Here is a 25763-nt window from a genome sequence, read left to right on the forward strand (position 1 = left end):
GTAATTTAGCAGACTATAATTTACCCTTTCGACAAGTTTGATATATTAACGTGGGTATTATATTCCATGCTATTTTTCCTGTGTTCTCTGTGTTTCTCTGCAGACGCCCGGCAACGGCGAGTGCAAAAGTCTGCAAATTGCAGGATTTACGGCTCTCATGAGATTCTTGCAAATTGCAAGCATTTGCAAGAAACCTGGAAAGCGCACAAAAATTCTTGCAATTTGCAAACTACTGTCAGTTTGCTTAGCGAGTGTATGTAGTCATAGCGACACCGTGAGAGTTTTCATGAGTTACCATAACTGCAAAAGCAAGTAACTTGGCAACGAACTCACCCTTGCAAAAGTTATTTTAGTCGTTGCAAATGTGATTTGAGTGTTTAGCAAAATTTTGCGCTTGCAAAATACACCGTTGCCAGGCGCCTTGTGTTTCAATTTTGTTGTGTCATACAAGTTATACGAAACAAAACTTTGTTACGTATAACATCACTGTTCTACAATGTGGACGCTCCTTAACTGTCATTGTTGCGGTCCGATTAGCGTACCATTGTGCGATAAATATCGCGTTCATTTTACTACCGCGAGCGGCGCCAGAAAAAAAAAGTCTCAACTCTGCGTGGAGAAGGTTGAGCCGAGAGCGAAGTTGCCTCCCGTCCGTGCCGTCGTAAAGGTGTACGTGTGCGTTCCAAAGTTTCAACGCGTAATTAACATTGGTTCGCGTACGCGTATCGCAGAACTGTGCCGTCATTCCCAAGATCGTCGTCGGCGGATGCAGATAGTTGCATTCGACGGAGCATTACTTACGCGTACGGAAGTGTACGTTGTACCGTGTGTGTGAGGTGAATACAGTTTAGGTAGAAAGAAAGAAACTAATAGGTTGCGGCTTCTGAACGGGGTGTGTTACGGACTCTATCAACAAGCAAACATTCCGTAGTGCATCTCGTCCTTTTTCCAATGCCAGTACCATAACATACTTTTCCTTGTGCTCGCCTTCCTTCGTATCGCGTATCCTCTTAATACCTCTACACCGGTTGCATTGGGCTGTAGCCGTTGCGCCTTTTTGCTTCTATTACGCTGCTAAATCGTAAAGGGTAGTTTTCTTCCGCCTATTGGCGAACGGCGCTTCGATTCTCGATCAGTCCGGAGTTTTTACGTTACATTACCACCGCGGAATTGCCTCATCTTTCTGTTGTACGAGCGAGACGCGCGTCGCCCTATTGTTACGAAAGAGGAAGAAGGAAGCAGAACTACACGCGCAAAAACGCAACGAATTGTCGCCTGCTCGCTCACTCATCCAAGCGCACCACATGCGTACCGTTCCGCGGCGTGTCTTCGCGGGTAGTCCGCTTTTTTTTTCCTGCCATCAAATCGAAATTGGCCAACTGTATACATATAGCTGTGTGTTTGTGTACGTTTATACGGTGTTCGGTCGTGCGTGATCGCCACAATCGCCCAAGCAGAGCTTACCCATGCATGGGTGCAGAGTTTACTCGTCGTACCTCCTAACCCTTAGTCACATACGCTTTGCACCGTGCAAGGGAGCGCTAGTTGTGATAACTCAAGTGACCCCTTAAGGCCACCACGCCAATCAACTCCGAATTTCGACTGTGCCACTCTGTTTCCCTTCCACTATATACATTTCTCACTCTATCTCGCATTTGTTTCATCCACCCGGCATCGGCAAACCGTAGCAGACATTCCGATCAACATTAGCAGCAGCAGACCACACGAAGGCACACACACACACGCGCGCACACACCGTGCATTAAAAAGGCAGAAGAAAGAAAACTCTTCGGGGGCCATGTCCGGTCCGGAAACTGTTGCATCAGCGCCACCAACCATGGACGACCAATCGGCGGACGGATCCGGCAGCCTGCTGTACGATATCGTGTACGAAATCATCAGCAGCCCGGTCAACCTGGCGCTGGTCGGTATCATCTCCTTCCTGCTGTACAAGATCAGCAAAAGCCGCCAGCCACCGGCAACACTGCCACCGCCACCACCGGAGCTGCCACGGTTGCGCCGCGATTTTACGGTCGCCGAACTGAAGCACTACGACGGTACGCAACCGGACGGCCGAGTGCTAACAGCCGTCAACGGCAACGTGTACGATGTTACGAAGGGCAAGGCTTTCTACGGTCCAGGTAATTGAGAAGGGGTAACGAGCTGCCAGTGGCGCACGGGGTTTTAGGGCAATTTCCATGTCGGAAGGGTAAGAAACATTTGCATTCGCATTTGCGTTGTGTGAAGCAAAAAAAAAAATCGCCCTCCCGCCGAGACACTCACTTTCAATTCATGAATGATGATTTCAGTTTTAGAATTCGTGCTCCGTTTGGTGTTTGGTTACCGTCTCACAATTCGCGGCACCGGAGTCGTGGAAAATGTGTGTCTAGCGTGCAAGGTCGAAATTGTCAATGCTAAGCATGCAGTGACATTGGAAACCATCGAAAACATCAGCATTTGGAAAAAAGTAGCGATGTAGTACCTCCCAGAACAAATCTTGTTTACTGCGATGCGTGGCCAAAGTCATTCAGTACATCTTGCTCAAGAATACAGGTACAGCTTGTCCACGACTTAGTAAAGCAATGGATTTTGTGTCTTGTTGCAGTAGTTTAGACAACTGTAGCCGAGCATATGGTATGAATCTCTGTTTTTTTGCACACCTGTACGCATTAAAACGGATGTACTTAAACGCGTATAATTGTGCTTGATACAGTAACAAGTGCTATACGTTCAGGTTTACACACCGCATATCTAGCATTCATATGTCAAACATTAACTGCCAGGTCGGGCTGATAAAACTGTAGAATCGTTTAAAGTGTCAGTACTCACATACATCTCCGATACAAGAAATGCACTGATGAAGTAACAAAACCCCTTTTTTTAGCGTGCGGGAGTCTTTTGAGTAGCTTAAATCTGAATGGCGAGCGCCGTGATCTCAATATTGAGGGACACAAAACCCATAAAATCTTTACCCTGCCATCCACTCTCCGAACAGGCATAAAGGTTTCACAGATAACGGCGATGGATCTCTAGTGGTCCAGAGAGTTCCTGCTGTACATATAAGAAGTCGAAAAGCCCAACACTTTGCCACTCCAATCGTCGTTACCTCGCAGCGTATAGGGCGTAATGTTTGCACGTTAGCGGACTTACAAGCTTCACGCTGATATCACAGGGGTAGCCAACACCTGGAGACATTGCCTGTGGTATCCCGCAGTATAAGGTTACTGCTATCAGCAATCAACAAGCTCTGGAACGAAGAAAAAACACCGCACCATGTGTTGACGATTGGTTATGCAAGGTGCCGGTTTGTTCTCTGTTACTCCGTGGAGTAACATTAGCAATACTCGCTTATTTATTAATTTTCGTTTCTCGATTAAAACCGCGACTGGATGTAATAATAGCCACAATAGCAGCGATTCGAATCGGGCGTAGTCGAAACGATACGCAGGCGCAGGGGAAGAACCTACTTAAGACGCATTTTTTTAAACGTCTTGCTGTGTTATCTACCACGAAGTTAGTGTTTGTGCACACCATAAGCAACTTATCATTCGCTTTTTATCGAGACAGGGAGATGAATCACTAGCCATCCAGGGAACGAATGGTGCAAGCAAGATCGTCGATACTGGTACGATGATTAGTCAGCATAAGCTTCGGTCGTGGCACAAGATCATGAACGCGACCTACCAACAAATGGCATACATTTCCAAAATTGAAAGATAAGATTCTTGTCGACTAATTTCGCTTCCATAAAAGGGACAGTGAGATGTGTAGTGTGAAGCAAGTTTTCAATTTTTGGGGACCTTGTACCCCCGTTACCGCCCATTTGGGGGGTAGTGTTAGTATAATTTTATGCAGACTCATCGTGTGACGCGTCACCGTATCGTTGTGCGTAGCGTATGGCGAAGGTTGAAGGTTCGGTGGACAGGATGTTGTTCCAACGGATCCAATTTCGCTTTTGATGAACGAGACCTTGCCCCTGACGCCGCACGGTCGTGTAATATGGATCGTTACGCTGTGCAGTTGGCACCTGACACTGAAGTGTCGTTTCATCGGATCTTCTCAAATCAATTGAGTCCTCCTCCTTTCTGCCCTCAGCATCCATACCTAGTAGCTCAACACTTAGCCAAAAATATCACAAACGAACACAACCAGTAACGAATGAGTTGTACTACAATTCGCTGCGATAGCTTATCAGAGCGGGGGTTTGTTTTATTTTATTTATTTATTTTTGCTGTTGGGCTGATATGAGTTTTGTTTAGTTTCCATCATGGAAAGGTTTCAGATATTCAAAGGTATTTTACCCAAAACAATTGTATCGCTCTATTATCACTTGTCCGTGTATGTACACACGTTGCCCATTTCATTATATTATAGCTATAGCTCTTGGAACCTGTTGTTATTTCATCAAGAAATCTCAATAGCTCTGCCCGCCCTGTTACGTGATGGCAGAGATACCTTGTTTTGTAAGATGAGTCGCTCATCTCTTTCAATTTTGGTTGCAATGGAGGGGGGGAGGCTATCAATACAAAACTACTGCCCAGGAGAGGAGAGGGCTAATTTACTTGAGCTTTTGAGGCAGACTTGAGCTTGAGTTTTTGAGCCTTACACTTCCGATATTTCTGATTGAATGTGGTTTACTTACTCTGGGTAAATGAAAGTTTGTTCGCAGGATACTTACCTTTCATACACGAGAAAACTTTCATAACTTTAGAAGACAAAACTGGTTCTTCGCGGTCACTTTGCTTTTACTCACTGGCATGTTTTTCATTCGCATACACTCTTCAATGCACTTTAGCACATTTAAAACACCACAATAAGATCATTGAGAGAAGGACACCTTATAGCTTATAACTTTTTACAAACATATATAAGCATACTAACAATTCCCTACCGATTCCGGTTTAAGTGTATTTCTCAAAATAAAATTTAGGAATTCTATGTTTAGGAAACAACAAAAGATAGCGATTTTCATTCCCGATTTTTTTAAATACTAAAAAGATGGCAAAAGCTTTTTACGACAAGAAAAATATTGTGCGATAATCTTTCTTGTGAAGTCACGTAGTAGGTGATTTAGAGTATTTCTGAACCTCGTTGTAATTGCATTGAACTCTCTGCAGTTAAAATATTCTTTTGAAAACATAGATTATAGTTTATCTGTATATATGGTGTCACATTTTGCATCCTATTAACATCCTAAGATGTCTGTTCTAAGATGTGGAAGGAAAGGTAAAACGATGGATGCTGAAACGCAATGGCGGATCAATCCGTTAGGAGACCCTAGGCGGAATAGCAATTGGGAGGCTCTATATATCAATAACTCTAGTAAAATTCTTTCTTTCGAAATTTTAAATTGAATGTGGTTCACTTACCTTGATAATCGATAGTTTGATAGCATTTTGGCACCAAAAACTCCAACACTTGCATTTTTTTCTGTGCACAAAGGCACATACACATTTCAATGCGCTTTGGCACATTTAAAACACATTTAAAAAAGACATATTTTTCACGATTTCACTCATTAAGTAACAAACTCATTGAGGAAAGGACTCGCTTCCATTACACTTTTTTCCCCAAATAACAACGAACATTTTTGCACAATCGCACATTTAAAACACATTTAAAAAAAGACATATTTTTCACGATTTCATTCAATATGGAAAAAATACTCATTGAGAAAAGACATCACTTTTTGGTTCCTATTCTTTGGTGGATTACACTTTTTTCACAGATTTTCTTTTCTGTGCACAAAAGAAGGGAACTGCTTTCCACGACTAGTACACACCGTGCCATGTTGTACCGTATCAACATGTATATCTAAATTTCATTAACTAAACCGAAGATGTTAATGAGGTTATAATAAAAAACAAACACAACACCATTAATGCCGTGGTTTAACACAAAACTCTTTGTCAAAATGCACAACACAATAACAAATTCAAGCAATTTGTTGCAAGCTCCCGCGCATCATAAATTTGGTTACTTCACTAAGAACTTCACTAAAAACGCAAGAACGTACATTGCCTGCGCAGGTACAAAAAAAAATTTATCAGTTAACGACGAACACCACAATACCGTTAAATCCGAAACTGCATTGAATAGTTTTTAAATGTCAAAAGAGTTCATGCGGCGACAAACGCACACCTGCACATAGCGTCTTTCATGCACATCATTTTTTCATGCTTTGTACAATCTTTTCTTTCCAAAGGAAAAAACAAATAGATTTCAAAATGCAATAAATAATGAAAATTTTACATTTACTTTTCGAAGACAATACTGGTTGTGATTTTTGGGCCATTTTACTTCTACACAATGGCATTCTTCTTTCACTTACACTTTCTAACAAGTGTCACGGGAGGTGACGCTGACCCAAAACCCAAGCCGACGCTGGCCACAATTTGAACTCGTGCGAAACAAATCTTCGCTGTTTAACATCATATTAACACATGGAATTAATGTTCTAACCATTCTTTGAATGGAATAACATCTTTGACACCAAAGGACACCACTTTTTGGCACCAAAAATTTGTAAAAACGTTCTGCATACCGAAAGTTTTTGCTTTCATAACTTAAGCCTATTCCTGTCCGATCGCTACTGATCACAATTTCTCCTTATCTCACGATCATTATCTGCTTCGTTATCACGACACACCTACACAACTATAATTGGCGAAGCGACCTGCTCGTATCTCATTCTTTCGCACTCTCTTCGCCTCTTGCTTGAGAGACGAAAAAAGGCTCCATTATGGCATCGATATTTATGGCATGGAAAATGTAGGCATATAAACACTTTTCAATAACATAAAGTACTGTATCAATCTTCCATCAGGACTAGTTTTCAATACTATTGCTACATTTTGAAATGAACGCGATCGGGGGAAATATATTTAATTGTTTTCCGAGGAGGATGTTAAAATATAAGCTTAATAAACACAACTTTACTTGTTGTTTTAGGTGGACCGTACGCAGTATTTGGTGGTCGGGATGCATCCCGTGGGTTGGCTACATTCCAAATCACCAGCCTGGGCAGCGACGAGTATGACGATCTGAGCGACCTCAATTCACACGAGATGGAATCGATGCGCGAATGGGAAATGCAATTCAAGGGTAAGCCAAAACCGAAAGAACCCCGGTGTGATCGGGGGTTTTACGTACAATTCAATTCAATGTGAGTTTTGCTATTCCAGAAAAGTACTATCTCGTCGGACGTTTGCTAAAGCCGGGTGAGAAACCGACAAACTATTCCGATGAGGATGAGGATACACCGACCGATAGTTCGGACGTGCGGAAGCGAACGGCCGCGACCGTAACGAAAACGATAGAGGGATCCACCACGAACGCGGATGCACCGTCGTCGGACAAAGCGGAAACCCGTACCGACAGTAAGAAGGAGGAGGAGGGTGGTGGCGGTGGTGGTGGTGAAGCACCTGTTGAACCGGTGGTGGCGGACAAACCAAAAGCCGAATGACTAGCAAACGTAGCGTTACACCGCCGGGCAAAACGCGACTTGCTGCAGCACCAGCCCGTGCCGTGTAGTCAACAGAGCGTTCGGGACGCGAAGGTGATCGGATGTGACGGTGCAGTTGCACAGGATAGTGATAGTAGTACGGAACGGAACGATAACAGCAGCGATAGGGAATGGCCTTACAGTAACACCGTACCCTCCAGTGAACGTTTGTTTTACGATCAGCATTCGATTTGTGAAATGTTTGGATTCTGAAGTTTAAGCTTCCGACCCGACCCCCGGCACGGCATATCAGTTCACCTGCCTGGAATGATGCTGTGTTTCGTCGTGTAGTCGCCTGGCCTGGCGGTGGTATATTCCATCATAATCATCTAAACATTTGTTTTATCACAACATATATTACCGGCGCACTCGTGCAATAGTGCAAGTTTGTGTGCAATACGGAAGGAGATTGAGAGAACAATGGCAATTCAGAAACCGTTAAATCACACGTCCTAGTTTTTTTTTCTTGTGTGTTTTTTATGTTTTTTTGCCCTCTATGAAGGGCAATTGGTCAATTGCAAGTTTAGGAGGTAGGGAATTTTCATTTTGTGCTGTTTCTTTTTATAATTATTGCTTCAATTTTCCTTAATCAATAGGAGCTTTTTTTTCTTGTTCTATGGAACACTCCTCTCGACCGCTCGCGGTAAAGGTGAATTGTATTGTTTTTAATCAACCAAAGAGGACATTTGCAATATCTATTATTACCAGATAGATCTTCTGGTGCTGAACCATGTTGGGAAGCATAAAAAGTATATATGTAATTGTAATATGTACACAAGGCACTTGTAATGAAGTGTATGGCAGGGAAAGAGCTATTAACTAGTAAATGAAGCTAAGATTCTACTTTCGGTCAGCGATCAGCTTAGTAAGCTAACTAGCAAAGTGAATTCAGTTGTGATGTGTTATGCTAATTACTATCATTTTGCGTTCTTGCACCAACAGTTCTAACTTTTTGGCTAGAACTTTTTACGTTTGAACATTTTATGTTTCTCTCTAACTCTTCCCAGGCAGCTCACTATCACTTAGTCATGAAGTACCTTTATAAAGCCAATTATCGTTTCATGTTTACAAGCACAAAGAGCACAAAATTTGTCCATTTTTGTTAGATTTCATGCCATTCTTTTCTCGCTCTATTATTGTTTTGTGACTATTATTATGCGTATTCGTTTATCGATCACGATTCGATAATCGACAAACGATTATTAACCTCCTGTACCTATTTGTTTTGTTGTTTTGCAATTAATGACCTTTGCATTGGACGTCTTAATGATTCGCACGCACTCGAGATAGAGACGCATAGCTGTTTAGCAATGGGTTTTTTTTAAGTTCAATAATTCCTTAAAATGGTTTATCGATTTATTTTATTCATTTTCTACAGACGCTTTTTGGGCCTATTGGGCACCATTCAACGCTAAAGTGTTTTATCGATGGTTTATTTTTGTTTTTACAAATTCTTTAGCGATACGTCGAGTTGGAGCTGGAGTGTATTGAAACTAAATAAGAACAAACAAAAACCAGAGTTGTACTTACTGTCCGGAAAGGTCAGAAACGGAATGAAAAGACACGATTAAGATCGTTCTTTCTTTTTACGTTTGTACCATTGAATAGCTTAGCTAGGTGTCTTTTGAACATCCAATCTTTAAACTGTCTCGATGTTTCACGATTTGATTAAGCACTTTTGGCACACACTAATCCGTATGTTCAACGGTTTAACGAATAGGCAGCTGGTTTAATATTAGGGGATGGCGTAAACACGCGTAATTACACCAGGGTAGTCTAGGGAGATGATAGTCTATGCACGAATGATGTGATTTTTTAAATTCATTTATTTGAACATAACATGTAAGGAAAAAAACACCTCGACTCACTAGCCGCCCTCCTCCCCCAGGAACGAGTAACGTGGCAAGCAAAGATCGTCTTGGCCTTTTATGAGGTGACATAAAACGTGCTAAAGGGAAAACAGAAACCAGTACGATGCAGGAACAGGAAACACAACAACTAAAATTGAACAAACAAACAAACAAAAAAAGTATATAATGTAAAGTTTAAGAGATAGCTGGGGTGGACGAAATAAATATATCAAGGCGAGGCAAAATAATATTTTTTTGGTGTAAACACTGTAAAGATGCTTTTACAACATCGCAACTATGCATCCACTAGCAATCTGTGTCTAAGGAAAAATTTGTAAATGAATGCAAAAGTATGAAGAAAACAAAATGTAATGTAACAACCACAAGGGGTTTAAAAAAGGGGGAATGTGTATGTTGTAAAGCAGAAAACCAAATTTGATTTGAAAAATTGTTATCAAAATGTTGGTTTTGTTAAGCGAATATAGAAACAGCCGATAACGCCACCTTTGTGAAATGGTGTTGCGATTGCTTTGCGTTTGTTTTTCAAGTGCGATTACAGGTCACCTCGGCTCTACAAAAAGCTATAGCTTTGGGAAAATGTCCCCCCTGGATATGGTGTCAGTTTCGTAACAGATTGTAAGAGTTGCGTCTTTTTCGTTTACTTCCTCGCGGCATTAGCACCAGAAGAAATAGGCAGCTATCGGTTGATTTTTTTTTTTGTCTCCAATTGTAAAGAACACAAGTACACAACAATCTCGGGTGAAAAACAACAGCAACAAAACTACAATTATATAGATCGAACTTTTTGAGTATCGAATTTTGTTTTCATCATCGATGTAATAAATAAAACTCGTGATATGATGGGTGTTGGTAAAAACAAACATTGTCTATTTTATTCAGCAAACTGGAAAATAGTAAGTGATATTAAACGGTTAAATTTTAGGTTAAAAAGTTTGTGCTGACTTGTGGTCAATACGTCGTGAAGTTTGAACTTAACAAACGCGGACTTTATTAAACAAAACTTCCCTAGAAAATGGGTAAAATTCAGAAGCTGTTTCATGATTTTTTTTAAAAGAAGAATAGAATAACAAATGCTCCTAAAATGCATAATTTATCCTCGTGAAACAACGATCCGTCATTCCTGTTATATTGTCGTTAACATGTTGAAATTCTATCTTGTCCAATGATTTAATCTTTTTACGCATTAGTTCGCGCTCTAATCTTGATTGTAGATTAGATGTACAGGATATTAGCACAAGGGGGGTTGTATTTTATGTTTGGGGGCTGTTTGGTTACATGTACACAATATAGTGCTGCTAACTTCGTAATGTATTTTCTGTTTGAACAAAAAACTTTAATAAAGAAACTACATTCTGGTAGCTCGCTATTTCATTAACCGTCCGTTCATGTTTGCGATTATTATTTCGTGCGATTATTTTGAAAGATTATTATTCTTTTTGTTTTGTATGCTGATATTCCGTGTAATAACAGTTTTGACAGTTCGTGTGCATGATGCACAGTGTTCGGCACGGTAAGAAATCATGCCATAACAGTAGCAAAGGAAAAGTTTTTACCATCAAACGAAGCATATTTCTTATAACAAATGAAGGAAAGTTGCATTTGTTCATAAAGTTTATATCAACGTACATTCGTGTGATGCTAAAATCACAGTAGAAACACAATAGAAACAATTAGAAAAAGGCGCGCAGTTTTAACTATCGAACTCGGATAGTATAAACGCGCACGGTTATCTCACTTCCCCTCCACCGTATCCCCTAACCGTTACGCTGGTATGCGTGTGTGTGGTGTACGAGGTTGGATTCAGAGTAATCACGACACTGCAGACAGAAGTATTTTAAAGCGGGCGAATGGAGAAGAACGCCTGAAATATGTGAAAATTTCAGCTTAAAGTTGTCCATAGCAAGCCGTGCTAGTGGACTGGCAGATTCGTGTGTTACGAGGTAGTAGTGCAAGCCGATTAATCCCCTATGATTCATGTTTGTTGCCTCCTGTCCGAAAGGCTAGAGGCGAACATTCGCATTCGCTGCTAAAGACAATTGCTCCGTATCCTCATGGAACCCATTTGCCGCAGCTTCGTTATAAATGCGTGCGTGCGTGCGCGTGTGTGCATCTGTTTTGTGAAGTATTGCGTGTGCGTGTGATTGTGTGCGTGTGTGTGTGTGTGTGCGTGCGCTCGCTACAGCATTAAACAAGAGTGGAAGGATTTCCGAGTACGGAGAAAGAAAAAAAAACATCGTTGAAATTATCTGATGATTGCATAATTTCTTTTTATAAACAGATCAGCGCTGCAACGTACGGGCATAGAAGACATAAGCAAAGCGAAACGAAACACGGCTTATCCGCGTATACGTATATACGTGTACGTGTGCGATATATATAGACACACAACGACAAGCGTATCTTCTTCAGTCACCATCTTGGATTCAGGCTACCAGTGTTAGGAGCTGCCTAGCCCGACCGGAACACCCAGCTCACCGTTTCTTGTGTTGTTTTCCCCAAAAACCCGCATCTCTTCCCCCAGGCACATTCATAATATGGCTGTGTTTCTGATAAATGTATGCAAGTTCAACGGTTGTGAGAAGATTTTCCCAAGCTTGACTGATTTAATACACCACATAGAGAACACCCATATAGGTAAGTGTTGGTTGGGTTGGTGCATCAAGGAGAAGAACCCGAAGGAGGCGAGTTGGGAGTGGCAGATGATTAGATTCGTCGTGGGGTGGTACCGGGGGGGTGGGGGGAGCGTGGGTGGGTTTTTGTGGGGAAGTTGGTAACGAGGGGTGGCTAGAGCTCAACACAAACTGTCCATATTGGTTTAATGATGCAATTCGTTTGTTTTGAATTTACCTAAAGCACTCGATTCAGCTTTACAGTACGTGTTTTTTTTTCTTAATTTAATTTTTAATGCAATAACTATTCTCTTACCGGAAAAGTGTTTTGTGAATAAATATTTCCCATTAAATAGTACGCATTGCGAGTGATAAGTGTGTTCCATATTTAATCACAACCTTACAAATCAATCTGATCATGCATCATGCTATAACCAAACCAAATACGGTTTAGGGAGAGTGCGCAACAAAAACAAAAACAATGCAAACAATACTTTCCTTGCTCGAATGCTAATGCTTCCTTTAATTTTGCAGATGACTCCCAGGCGCCTGAGGTAACGGAAAAGACACAGCCAACATGTCTTCCACTCAGCTACGTTCTGCGCTTCGTAACTGATAACACCCGCCGGGATGGTGTTGCCGCACCAGTGGCCGTCTCCTCCAATGGCACAGATAGAAATAATCCCACCCTGGCCAACAGTACTGGGCTGCGTTTGACCAACGCAGCCGCCTCAATCAACCAAACGTCAGACCACGGGCATGGTACTGCGGCAACCAATTCCAGCACCATTGCCAACGGTGGCAACAGTGGCGGTAGCATTGTTGCGACCGCCACCACGAACGGATGCACCGCCGACCAAAACGGTACGGTACCGTCCGGTGGTAATGGTAGCTACAGTGGTGGACCGGAGTCGATCAAAAATCAACTCAACCAACAAACGGTTGGCTCAACCGATCTCAAGCGCAAAATTGCCATCAAACATCACAGCTACAGCATATCGGCATCGAACCGTAGCACAACGCCAACAGGTAAATTCGTTACATAACAGGGCTTGCCGTGGTGTGGTTTTTGGGGGATACTAGTAACGCATATCCTCGAGGGAAGTGGTTAGCGATGCAAACACAGTACGCATTGACATTCCGTTTATGAATGAATGAAAAGTTTAAGAAGTTTTGCGGGAGCACATTTTCCCAAAGGATAATAACAAAGATTTATTTTTATACTTATTAAATCTTTTGTATGGAAAAGGAAAAGCAGTATTATTGCTTACACGGAATTTTTGAAATTTTTGTTTACCAAGGTGTATTACTTCTGTATTTAGAAGTATTTTTTCCCCCATTTCAATGCTTTATTTGTAGTACAATTACCTAGTACAAATGAACTGAAATTTAGTAACTTTAAGTAGAATCTCTAAATGTGTAGTTTAGAAATACATTTGCTAATGTATTAAATAGTCTTAATATGAACTTTTTGTGATATTTACAAATGAACTATATTCATATACGTATTGTAATTTTTCATGAAGTACGTAAATTACGTAAAAAAGGCAGGTCTAGGAATTACCTAAAAGGTTTTTTTTATATTTACATTATATAGGATGGATGAAATTAAACAGAAACTAGGTGTGCAAATTAAATCCTGTAAGGAAAAGGGATCGTTATTATGTTGTAATTATATTTTTTTGAAATACATTATTTGGAAAATAAATTAACTACCGTGCAAATAGACGTAGAGATTTATTTCTCTGCGTTTTTTTTTCTCTCGCTGGTATGCGATGAATGCAATAAAAAGTTCAAAAATAAAAAAAAGCTTCTAGCGATCGTTGCTATAGAAATGCACAGAAATACTGCAAACGTAGTAGGCGCAGAAATGGCGAGAAATGTCACTCTATGTTTGGCACGGTAAAGCTTGCTATCGAAAACAAAACTAAAACCAAACAATGTTAAGGCCACAATCCCCATCTAAAGGCGATCTAATATTATTACGTACGGTGGGTCACGTGGTTAGAACCAACGCCCCTACCTTGAACCAATTGTGACCCGTGTGTTAATGTGTATCTTTCCTTACGCACCCGGGCCCGCGTCTAAAGGAAGCGAAATGGATGACGATGAGATGATGGTGTCCGAATCCGAGGACAGCAACGATTCCTGGACAACGGAGGAGTTCAGCTCAGAGTTTATCATGCGCTACGGAAGCCGGTATGTCTGCGTACAAACCGTTTTTGCTACTCGCCGGAATCTGCACGCGTATAACGTAAAACATACTGATGTTTGTTTCTTCTTTTTTTTTTTACTTACATATTATTGTGCAGACGCCATTCTGCATCCGGGGGTGGTGGTGGTATTAATACTTCGAACGAAAAACCGTTCGCCTGTCCGGTGCCGGGCTGCAAAAAGCGCTACAAAAATGTCAACGGCATCAAGTACCATTCGAAGAATGGTCACAAAAAAGACGGAAAGTACGTGTAGCGCTTTCGTGTGCGGTTTGCAACATGCAGCAGTGTGATATTTCCATTACTAATTATGTTTTTTTTTCTTCTTCTCTGTCTTGTCCTCCGTTTTTTTCTTGTTCATACTAACTTCCAAAATTTATGTGTATTGTGTGTTTGTTTGGTGTTTGGGTATTTGAATATAGTCGGGTCCGTAAAGCCTTTAAGTGTTACTGTGGAAAGAGCTACAAAACGGCACAGCGGTTGAAGAATCACAACATGCTGGTACATGCAGCGACCCGGAATGGGTCCCCGGTCGATGGGACGAATCTGGCCGCGGTACCGCTTACCTCGCCGGCCCTTCCGTCTGCCACATTGATCTCGACCCCGGTCAAATCTCCTCCGCTGAGCAACGGTAGCATCAGCCCGACGATTAGCATCACCGCTAGCCCCTCGCTGACCGCTAGCACCGGTGCTGTCATACCATCTAGTCAAATCGGTACAAACGCAACCAATACTAACGCTACGTGTACTAGTCCATCCACAGTTACTATAACGCAGGTAACCCACAAGGTGCCGCGTGCGTTCGTACTGTCGGCTAACAGTGCCACCGCAACCACACCGATGCCGGTCAGTGCGGCTGCGACGGTCGTTACCGCTACCGCGGTCGCTGCCTCACCCGTCACAACCGCCAACGTATTTCCCGTGTCGTCCCCCGCCAGTGCGAATATTTCGGCCAGCGTGTCAGCGATCTCGGCCGTATCGCCGATCTCGTCCAATACCGTCTCGTCCGGTATTAGTACGGCCGTGTCGCCGATCTCGTCTAGCACCATCTCGATCGTGTCGCCGATCTCGTCTAGTAGCATCTCGGCCGGTGTGTCGCCGGTAAACATTAAGTACGACAATCTCGGCATCCTAACGCCAGCCACATCGCCGAAACTGATCGCCGCAAACCTCTGCCAGGAGGTAAATCCACCACTGCAGCTACAGTCAACTGCCGGTACCGGTATTGGTGTTGGTGGTGGCAACGGAACAGCCGGTACCACCACCGTTCTCGGTGGTTTGTCACTAAAAACCGTCAACGGTAATGTTACCGTACGAAGTGGCGGTAATGGTACCGCAGGTAGTGGCGGCGGCGGCGGCGGTGGTGGTGGTGGTAATCCTACCAGTGAGCTGGTTAACACCGGCGGTGGTAACGTTGGGATTGCCCTGGTCGTATCATCCTCCAACGTTGGGATGGAGACGAAGCTAAACGCTACCGGTTGTAATAATAAGAACGCAGTGCTCTCGGCGTCGGTCACGGCTGGCCAACAATACGCCGAAGAGACGTAGCCGATACTTAAGAATTTACTGTTGCGAAAGTATTGACTGGCTAGAAGGGTACCTGTTCTACTAGTTTTTAACCTTTAAAAAAAATACCGCACAGCTGCTGATACTTCCACATATTTAATAACACAAAACACAACAAGAGGAAACAACAAACATAAAGCGGGAAGAACCACCCGGGGCATAGAAAGCAGCACGCAAAAACCCATCTAATGAGCGTAGCGCATAGTTTTAGGGCACATATTAGAATGTTTGCTCGCTTTGCAAACAAACCCGTACGCGGAACGCGTCGTTTTGCGGAGAAGCACCAAAACGAAACGAACTAAATGTGGAAGCTAAACGATTTATTTTACATGTGCTGCTGGGATACATATTTCATTTTGATATAGTTTTTTTAACAGCTCACCTTTCCCGGTCTGTCTGAAAGACGTTGAAAAATTAGTTCGTTCGAATGTATTTAGATTTTTATTATTATTTTAAACTTTTGTTTTTGTTTATTAACAATCAAGCAAACATCGCTGACCATAATTTTGGGTGAAGCAAATCAGTAGAGATCAACCTTCGTTCCATTTACATTTTTTTTTTCACTTTCCCTATAAAAGAAGAGGGAAAACATATACCAAAAGAAAACAAAAAAACAACTAAAAGAGAATGTCGTCTGCATATTATTTAAGTTTCATACAATATTTAAAAAAGCCTCTACAAAGATATTAATGAAGTGGACGCGATTTAAAAGGAAAAAAAGTAGTTTATATGTTTTGTTTGTTTTTCATAAGCATTCAGGTCCTAATTAGGTGATATTGCGGCGCCCCCCCAGGTTGCGTCGCACGCGTTCCGTTAGAAAGATTCCTTTAAAGCGTAGTCAAGCCGTTTGAGGGTAAATTAACTGAAACTATAACCTCTTATTCTTATTATTATTATTATTTTTTGCGGCTAGTAAGAAACACTTTAAGTGTCGATTTATTTATTTATCTTTTCTCGTTTCTTTTTTTTGTTGTTGTCACAACCCACGCGGGTGTGCATCAGTCAGATGCAGCTAAGTAGCAAAAAGGTGTGGGTGGCACCTCGTATACCACCCATCAGCCCACCATACCAACATCACATTACCTAGGCTAGTGCGGAAGAACAAGGTGAAAACAAGCTGTTTTTAAGGGAGGAATAGCAGAAGCGCGCGTGCGCCCCGCGACCATGGTGTGAATGGAAGGTGGTCGATTTATTTTTCTTATACTTTATAACTTCAGCTGTTTTAATTGTTGGCAGTGATTTCTTTTTTTTTAGTATAAAATCTGTTTGTCGAAATTATTACATTTTTTTTTGCTTTTACTTCTGACACTGATGTGTAATATATATATATGCACATGTAAATTGGTTTTACGTTACTGTTTCACAACGCGTGCAATAGCAAGTGGTTACCGGTTTTTTTGTTGTTGGATTGTGTCCCAGATACATGCCCCAAAAATCCCCAAACCATGCAAAATGAAAATGAAACATTAGCTCCACGTGGTTTAGTAGCACCGTTTCCTTATATTTTTGTTTTTCATTTCTCGCCCCCCCTTATATGTATGCTTAAGTTATGAAAATATTTACAACTATATATTGTTGATGGATAAGGAGAGTGTGTATAGTAGTGTATTTGCAAAAAAAAAGGTAAAGTAGTCACGGTACGGTAGAAGAAGGTGACACCCAGGTGGGGAAGCGATATAAAACAGTTAGCCAAGAAAGTGTGAGGATTGGTGGGAGGGGAATTACATATTAAATTAAATTAAACCAATTACACACCCCTTTATTCCCCCTACCCACCAATGCTGAAAAAGGGGGTGAAAATTCCTTCTCACTTTCTATAATGTAAGCATCATAACTTAGGTAAGAGAGAGGGCGAGAGATATTGAGTGTGAGGAGAGGTTTACAAACGGATCTCAGAATGATTGTTTTTTTTTGTTTTTCGTCGTTTAAATCTTCTGATTATGTGAGCTTCCTATATGCACCAAAACTCATCTTAACAGTAGTTATGTTAGCTTTCGCGTCAAGAGTTCTGCGTTGAGTCCGTCAGGTTATAAAGGTGCATGTCCTGTATAGCTATAACGAAACCCGTCTCTAAAAACCCACGCACGCACTGTATTGTTCCTGTTAGCGCGCTTCTGTTCTGCATTGGCTCTATCTATCGTTCGGGCTGATAATAAGGGTCTGTCTGGCCGTCCTTTACAGGCAATGCCTCTTATAAAGCTGTGACTTGATTTATTTTCCTATAGCCTATATAGTCTATCATTGGCCTGGTTGTGTTAAGTCGTGGCGTCTACCGACTAGACTAAACTTTTCATTTCGCTAACAATGCTTACACACACACTAACGCAATTCGTTCGAGCTACCTAACCTAACAGGGAGGGCCGGAAAAAAGGACACACGATTACGTCACTTAGCGGAAGTGATCTTTTCATCCCTTTTATCCAAGGTTTCTCTTTTGTTTTCAAAAAAAAAAAAATTAACCAAATTAACCGCCATCAAGAGACTATTTGAAATGGTTTACATTTGCTGTGATTTCTTTTTTTCCCTCTCATTTGCTTTTCATCTTTACATCATCTTATAAATATAATTACATGCACACTTATACATAATTTAACAAGTTTTTCCCCCCCTTTCAAACACGCGAGTTTAGTTTGAAACAGTCGAGAACGTTGCAAAAAAAATCATTTAAACAGAATAATATTGTTTTGCTGTATGTATCTTCCCTGCTTCCCGTGTACTGTTCAGTAAAAAAACAAACAAACAAGAAAACTAAACGAAAAACAAGCCATAATTAATCATAGCAAATCGCCCATAAATGTTTAAGTAATGGGGATGTGGAAAACAGAAAGGATATACATAAGCGGTACGCTTTTGCAGTTCAGTAGGCTTATTAGGGGCACATTTTATCTGTCGATTGAGCACTCACACAAATCGAGCAAGATTAGTTTTTAGCAAATGGAGCAAAGCGTTTTTAGTTTTAGTTTTTTTTTTAGCAATGTATAGTAAACCCATCATGCCTCATTCTTCCTTTTTTTCCTTTTACTTAAAAACATCTATAAAAAATGGAACAAAAATAAGACTTAAAACCAGAAATTTAAACCACGGGGCAAAACACACTCCGCCGGGGGGGAGGCTAGTGTGCATCGACATAATATACGCTTGCAAAACAAAAAGTATGCGGGTTCGTGTTCTTGCGCGTATTTAAGTCACACAGCGATCACTATCCTAATTTGGCAGAAAAAAGGACATACACTATATTATAGCAAAGCATACAAAAACTCGCAGGAAAAGATAAGCTTTTATTCTTCGAGAGTGCGGGTGTGTGTGTGTTACAATGCAAACAAGGACATCTGCTCCCCGGGTGTGTGTGTGTGTGAGAGTAGGGTGAAGAAAACATGTGAATACATCCCCACAAAACAAACCAAAACCAAACCAGTATATATACATTGGGTTTATTTGCTTTAATCCGCTACTGTTGTACGTCCGTGTAAAAAAAAAACAAGTGGCACGCCAATCGTGTTTGTTTTTCCCTTTCGTATTTTGTGTCGTCCGTGTGGTTCGTGTGTGAGTCGTCGTGTGTTAATTCGAAACACTAGCGATATATCAAAACCAATTCGTGTTAGGTCAGCAAAGTGAGAGCATAATTCTGTTCGATTCGAAACACACCTACGCGCATTAGTATTGTTGCGTAAACATGTGTTTCTGGCATTATTATTATTATTTCCGGATTGTTTGGATTGAGAAGCGGTTAGGAGAGGGGCAGTGTATGTAGAGAAACGGGGGGGAGGGCAGGGTTAAGACCGTTGAAGTAAATCTATTTTAATGTGCGATATTCTCGCACACGGTAATATATATTTAAACAAAAAAAGCAAAAAACAACAAGCCACACACTCGTACACACATGTGAATTAAGATATTTAAAACATAAAGAAAAAGATCACACGCAACAACAACAAAAAAAAGCCCAGAAAAAAATGTGCATTGTGCAACACAATAACAAGCAAAAAAAAAATGAACATGCATTAAACATTAAGACTATAATCACTCATACCACTTACTTGTCTATAGCTAGTCAAAATTTTTAAATATAATATTTATGTTTTTTTTTATTATTAGATAAATATGAAGCAAAAAAACAAGGAATTAACGGCGCATTTATCTTTGTCGATACAAAAAAAATGATACTTGCACACGAAAACTCCGCGCTCAGCCTGTTGTAAAATCTACATGATTAGTGAAATAAAACAGAAAAATCGATTAAAAAAAAGAACACAAACGAATAGTGTATTGTTTCCCTCGTACTCAACGCGCTTTTTCGAACCCTGAAACATTTATTGTATTGAGAAAACCGCGTGAAAGTAGCCCCTCTTTTGGATGTTTGTTTAGTTGTCCGGTACTATTCACGTGACGTGACCCAGCGGTTTTGACGTCTCGTGGATACTGTATTGTGATGAGGCTGAGTGAAGGAAACGCATAACGTTGCTGTTTTACTGTATAAGATTCTATATTTATACAATCGTGCAATTTACATTGTTCTGGTTTCGCTGCTTTTGTTTTTTTTTTGTTTATCATTCACTTATCCTTACAACCTAATCCTAGCCGCTCACGATCGTTCTTCCTGTTAGTAGTAATAAAAAAAAAGATAAAAGTTATAATATACGTACGCAAGAGACTAATGTTTGCAAACAGCAACGTAAAAGGTTAAAAAGTAAAAAAAGAAAATCCATAATGCTAGCGTTTGTTGCACCATCCGCGCCCGTTAATGTGACAAGCGCTATTATTGCTGCACGATTATGCTTTTTTCACTTCAAATTGCAACTCGTTCGTACCGTGTACGTGCTGGCGATGTTAGTGCAAGCACTAATGTAACGAATTTCCGTTACACTGAAAAGCACGAAATTTCACCCTAGTCGGTACAGCAACTCCTTGATTTGGACGTTCATTTCACACATTTTAAGGTATTTGCTTACATCATCCTATCTTGCAAATGTCATTAACTCATTTGGGCAATTCACTCGCTTTTATTGATACGTTTTGTTTGGAAATTAAAATATAATAATAGTTTTTGCACTTTACGCAGCGAATCCTTGTTTTTTCGTTTTCTTTTTTTTTCGGTGGATAGCTCGAGGATCTGGTCGTTAAGCACTAACATCATAAATACAATCTTTATCCTGTTAAAATCTGTGGTTGTTTACTAAAACACTTTGGACGTACACGGACACCACTAGGCATTTAGATTTGCTGTGTGATTTGCAACGTGATTTTAAAAATGAAAGTTTGATGGTTTTGTGGTTGTGTGTGTTTTTTTTTAAAAATAAGGCACAGCAACAAATCTTGACTTTGTGTTGGATCGCGTAATACATGAAAATGAATAAAGGGGAAGTGTGCAATTATGAATACAACTAGTGTAAAAAAAAATAATAAGCTAACTTAGCCCGCAAAGATTTTAGTATGGAAAATCGTATAAAAATTGTTGTACAACATTAGTCATAAAACGGGGGTGGGGGTAAAACGAATGGAGCGTTTTAGAACAGCTAAAAAGATTTATGATTTTTTTTTTATATTCGTAAAAAAAAGAAATAGTTACAGCTTTCAATTAATTTAATTTAATTTAGCGAGTCAACTATCTCAGCAGCATTTTGCATATATAGTTTGCATTTAAATGTATATATTAGATGTACTTGATATGGTACCCTATGATGCACATATCAATATTATTTCTCCTTGTTGTTGACAATATATGCGCCAAATACATGTCTCATTTAAAATCCCGTCTAGTATCAGAAATCTTCTTCACTTAGTGTACGCAAATCGTTCAGCGTCACCACAAAAAATATATATAAATATATATATACTAGCTGAAGAGTTGAACGTAATACAGCTTAGCGCATGCGATTGCTTTGAATGACGTGCATCATTCAACTGCGAGTGTTTCCCCCACGTTAAAGGTTTTCCGTTGCGAGTTTCGTTGGTAACTCGTTTGTGGTGTTGTTGGCGACAAAAAACTGCCGCGTAGGAAACCGGGCGTACTGTAGCAATCTTTCCAGCACGCAGGAAGACGATAACCGTGCCTCAGCATCATGATCCCAGCAGTCTTCCATCGTTTCGCAGATCGCAATCAGTCCCTGAAAGGAGAAAAAAAACGGAACGTGATGAAGTTCAAACACACCTTTCGTGTAGCGCGTTTTGGCACTTACCGCATGATTACGCCACGGATCGAAGATACGGGGACGTAGCTTCTTCATCACCACGTTTTCCTGCATTTCCTCGAGCGTTGGATGCGGACCCAACTCGGCCTCGAACGGCAACCGGTACTCATCGACCGGGCCACCGTGGACGGTGCAGCGCGATACCAGTTCCCACAGCACGAGCCCACACGCATACACGTCGATGCGCAGGAAGGCGTCGCGGGTAAAGTTGATTGCACCTTCGAGCACCTCCGGTGCCATGTAGCGTCGCGTTCCCACCTGTCCGTGCGTGTCGCCGCATGATTTTCCTGTCAGAAATAAAGAAAAACGCACGGGTTTAGACTCCATTCGTCCGGTAGATTCGCTGCAAAAGGGAATATTCTACCTGGCGTAAACACAAGCGCTAGTCCAAAATCGGCAATGCATGCGGTCAGATCCGCTTTCAGCAGGACGTTCTTGCTCTTGAAGTCTCTGTGTGCGATCGATGGTTTCAAACCATCCGTTCTGCTGCCCTGTATTTCCTCGTGCAGGTGCGTTAAGCCACGCGCCATCGTCGTCGCTATTTTGCACAGATCGTTCCAGGTGACCGTGTGCGCTTTCAAAAAGTCACATAGCGAACCATTCTCGCAGTAGGCAGTGATGAGCCAAAAGTCTGTGCTGGCCATATCGACGCGTTTCTCACAACCGATGAACTCGAGAATATTCGAATGGTTCATCCGTGGCAGCTAGAGTAGAAAGTAAGAATAAATTTTATAGAAACCGTTTGTTTGAGACAAATATCTCCGCCGGTGAGATACTCACCTTGAAAATTTCCTGCTCCGTAATCCACGACTGTTTTTCTTGCATTGGAAAAATTTTCACAGCCACCTCCTGATTGCCGAGCTGCGCTCTCCACACCACACCAAAACGACCGCGGGCTTTAATATCCTTCAAATCGATTGGACGGTGCGATATGTTGGTGGACGAGTTGGAAATGTCTGGCTCAACCTGAAATGCATGGGAAACGTTTAATTTTTGTCCAGTACGCGAGCTAATTTAAACGCAAAAGATTAACGTACCGTTGGAATTTCATTAAACATCACCTGTTTGTGATGGGTACAGTACAGCCAAGTCATTAAACTGCATGCCGCCGCAAAGGATATGGATGTAATGAGTACTACCAGCATAAGGTTTGATTCCTTCTCGACTGACTGTAACACTTCCGGTGCTTTCGTTGCTTCCGGTATCCATTTGTGGTCCTTATTGCACAGGCTACCCCGGCAACAGCAGTAGTTGAAATTTTTCTTCGGATCAGTCGTTGTATCGATGCACTCGGTGTTATTGCACTCCGTAGGGTTGATGAAGCATCCTTTCAGCGTTACGTTTACTTCATCTGGAAACCAAACCATACAAAATTGCCAATCCAATCGGGCAACACACTATTAAGGGCTCAGTACTTACTTGTTATATTGTTCGTTGTCCAGACCACAAAACATCCGACCGGTCTGTCGGGTTCAGTATCTTCACAAGTGTCGATGCCTTCCTTACATTCGCCCTCTTTACACTGGTAGGAAACACATTTTAAGCCTCCCTCCGCTAATCGCGCTCGACTTAGCGATCCTTTTATTACGATAAGCACTGAAAACAGCCCAGAAAAGAACATAAATGCAAATTTGCTTGCAGTTGTAACATCACACGAACAATTCGTAAATACGTTTGCTATGCTTACATGAAAAGTAAAATAAAAAATGCATTAAGCCACGCATTTTCACCGGATAGTGTGTTGGATCACAGCGGAATTATTCACTATGTTGCCTTCCGAATACAATTGCCGTGCAACTCGTGCACTTGTTGTGTTTGTGGTACGCGCAAATCGTGTGTGTGTATACTATTTCATTCTCCGTGCACACTAGCAGCCTTTTTGATAGGGATTTCGCTCTAAACTATTCACAACCGTCGCCAGCAAATTGCATTGCATTACGCTAGATGCCTCGACACAGCATCCGTGTCGTGTTTTTGATGCACGCAACTTCCTACCTTCGCGCACCAGCAGACACAAATGGCATCACTTGTGTCAGACACAAGCAGAACTTCTGATGCGCATAAAAGAAGGTTAAATTCTGAAGCACTGATGCGTTCGTTTCGGCGCATTGAGTGTTACCACTTGGTGAACAAACCGAATCCCGTTGCAGCGGTGACGATTCGTGTCGGAACAAACAATCAAATCAGATCAATTTTGACGCCAGCAAAAATCTACAAAGGAATTCGTATTGTGAAGCTTCTGCTGCCAGACGACCTACACAGTGAAAGCCATTTATTATTTTCTTTGCTGAGAGGATCCGCTCCCGTGGAACCATAAGTCCACTGTCAATGACAGCATTTTATGGCACATAAGCTATAATCTAAATTTACGTATATTTTATTTTATTTCTTTAAAAACCATTTATTTGATACTTAAATTACTAAAATTGGCATTGAGCTCGCTTAATTAAAACATTATTTTTAAAATCTCTTTTTTTGCTTCTAACAATAACACCAGGTTAGCATAATTGAAGGCAACTGTAAATTGAAAAGGGTGGCATAAATGTGAAGTTTTGTTTGACATATTGAAACACAATTGTGTTTATTACGAATTTGTTCATGTTTTTACCGCAAAACACCAAATGGTAAACAATATAAATTGTTGAATGAAGCTGGAAGAATATTACAGACGAGGATTATACATTTTCCTTCGATAATTTAAGAAAAGTTGTATCTTTAACGTAATAAGTTATTTCATCGGGGCTTTCCATGCGGCGATCGCTGTCAGAAGAGTAAACAAAAATCTCAACGGAGTGAAGCGTAAAAATATAACTATTTCGTCCAACCATGTCCCGTCTTCTAAATCAGCTCGCAAATACGCTTCGAATGCTGGAAAATTGCCTTTTCGGAGGCAATAGATTCCCACCAGGTGTGATACTTCATAAACGATTAAAGGTTAACACATTTACGTAACAATCCGGCATGGTGCATGTGCATTTTCTTCCAGCTGCCCTAGCAATGGTTCAAGCCGCACATATACCGGAATCGAGTATGAACTCCGCCGGCAGGACATTTTCACTGCGCGATCTCATTGGAGACGGAATATTGTGGGCGGTACCGAAGCATCGTCGTACCGTGGAAAAGCGGCATAAGCGAAAATATGGATCGCCCGAGTACAAATTGAAAATTTTCACACCCAAAATACATCTCCGAACGTGTGCTACGTGCGGAAGCGATCACGAAGTGGGAGTACTATGTCGTAAGTAACGATCCGAGTCAGTAATTGTTTAACTTTTCGCACAACTAATATTATTTTCTTCATTTCTTTTGATTTGCAGCAACATGCTACCAAAAGGTGCGAAAGGAGACCGAGTTGATGCAGGAAAAGATTCAAAACGAGCTCGAGCTGGAACCAGTCGATAAGGAGGTGGTGGTACTGTACGATCGTGAACGAGATGAGCAGCCAGCGGAATTTTGGAATGGAAAACGGATCGTCGAGATGGAGAAACCGCGCCCAACATGGTTTAGCAAAAATTTGCTTCAAAAATCAACACAATCTGCACCCGAACCGGATGAGCTGAAACCGGGACATGAAAAACTGGGCTAAAAAGGTTGTTCTTATAGGTTGTAGTAAATTTGTAAACCGAACGGAAGCCTCTACCAATACAACAGTCATACGTTCGAATTAATTTAATAATGGGTTCATTTTTTATGAAGATCGACGGTGGCTGAAAAGTAAAACACCAAATGCATCCGAACATTTTCACCCGATAGTAAACTGTTAGCAATCGAAGCTAATAGTTAAATACGAAATCCTTCGACAGTGTTTCCTG

At 41.3% G+C, this 25763-nt stretch overlaps 4 protein-coding genes across 7 annotated transcripts; 3 read left to right on the forward strand and 1 right to left on the reverse strand.

Moving 5' to 3' along the window:
- The first annotated feature begins 586 nt into the window (after nucleotides 1-586).
- On the forward strand, nucleotides 587-10235 carry LOC125760971 (membrane-associated progesterone receptor component 1-like). 3 transcript variants are annotated; one of them, XM_049421639.1, is made up of 4 exons: nucleotides 587-836; nucleotides 1689-2141; nucleotides 6952-7104; nucleotides 7185-10235. In XM_049421639.1, exons 2-4 carry the CDS (start codon nucleotides 1799-1801, stop codon nucleotides 7463-7465), a joined length of 777 nt encoding a protein of 258 aa, XP_049277596.1. In that variant the 5' UTR covers nucleotides 587-836; nucleotides 1689-1798; the 3' UTR covers nucleotides 7466-10235. The 3 variants fall into 3 exon arrangements, with proteins under 3 accessions (XP_049277596.1, XP_049277614.1, XP_049277606.1); XM_049421657.1 differs by having other exon boundaries at nucleotides 1692-2141; XM_049421649.1 differs by lacking the exon at nucleotides 587-836 and having other exon boundaries at nucleotides 1448-2141.
- A 133-nt stretch (nucleotides 10236-10368) lies between these two features.
- On the forward strand, nucleotides 10369-20018 carry LOC125760756 (uncharacterized). Of its 2 annotated transcripts, none has more exons than XM_049421192.1 (6): nucleotides 10369-11315; nucleotides 11654-12009; nucleotides 12519-13013; nucleotides 14075-14183; nucleotides 14297-14443; nucleotides 14620-20018. In XM_049421192.1, exons 2-6 carry the CDS (start codon nucleotides 11910-11912, stop codon nucleotides 15743-15745), a joined length of 1977 nt encoding a protein of 658 aa, XP_049277149.1. In that variant the 5' UTR covers nucleotides 10369-11315; nucleotides 11654-11909; the 3' UTR covers nucleotides 15746-20018. The 2 variants fall into 2 exon arrangements, with proteins under 2 accessions (XP_049277149.1, XP_049277154.1); XM_049421197.1 differs by lacking the exon at nucleotides 10369-11315 and adding an exon at nucleotides 11326-11585.
- Nucleotides 20019-20221: 203 nt separating this feature from the next.
- Nucleotides 20222-24236, reverse strand: LOC125760781 (activin receptor type-2A). Its single transcript, XM_049421273.1, has 7 exons — nucleotides 23639-24236; nucleotides 23371-23547; nucleotides 22989-23302; nucleotides 22732-22917; nucleotides 22316-22655; nucleotides 21940-22238; nucleotides 20222-21867 (listed from the first exon to the last, which is right to left on the reverse strand). Exons 1-7 carry the CDS (start codon nucleotides 23673-23675, stop codon nucleotides 21685-21687), a joined length of 1536 nt encoding a protein of 511 aa, XP_049277230.1. The 5' UTR covers nucleotides 23676-24236; the 3' UTR covers nucleotides 20222-21684.
- Nucleotides 24237-24477: 241 nt separating this feature from the next.
- On the forward strand, nucleotides 24478-25627 carry LOC125761011 (39S ribosomal protein L32, mitochondrial). Its single transcript, XM_049421742.1, has 3 exons — nucleotides 24478-24859; nucleotides 24938-25189; nucleotides 25269-25627. Exons 1-3 carry the CDS (start codon nucleotides 24778-24780, stop codon nucleotides 25535-25537), a joined length of 603 nt encoding a protein of 200 aa, XP_049277699.1. The 5' UTR covers nucleotides 24478-24777; the 3' UTR covers nucleotides 25538-25627.
- Nucleotides 25628-25763: the final 136 nt, after the last annotated feature.

Source organism: Anopheles funestus, chromosome X (assembly GCF_943734845.2).
Source record: "Anopheles funestus chromosome X, idAnoFuneDA-416_04, whole genome shotgun sequence".
Lineage (NCBI taxonomy): Eukaryota > Metazoa > Arthropoda > Insecta > Diptera > Culicidae > Anopheles > Anopheles funestus.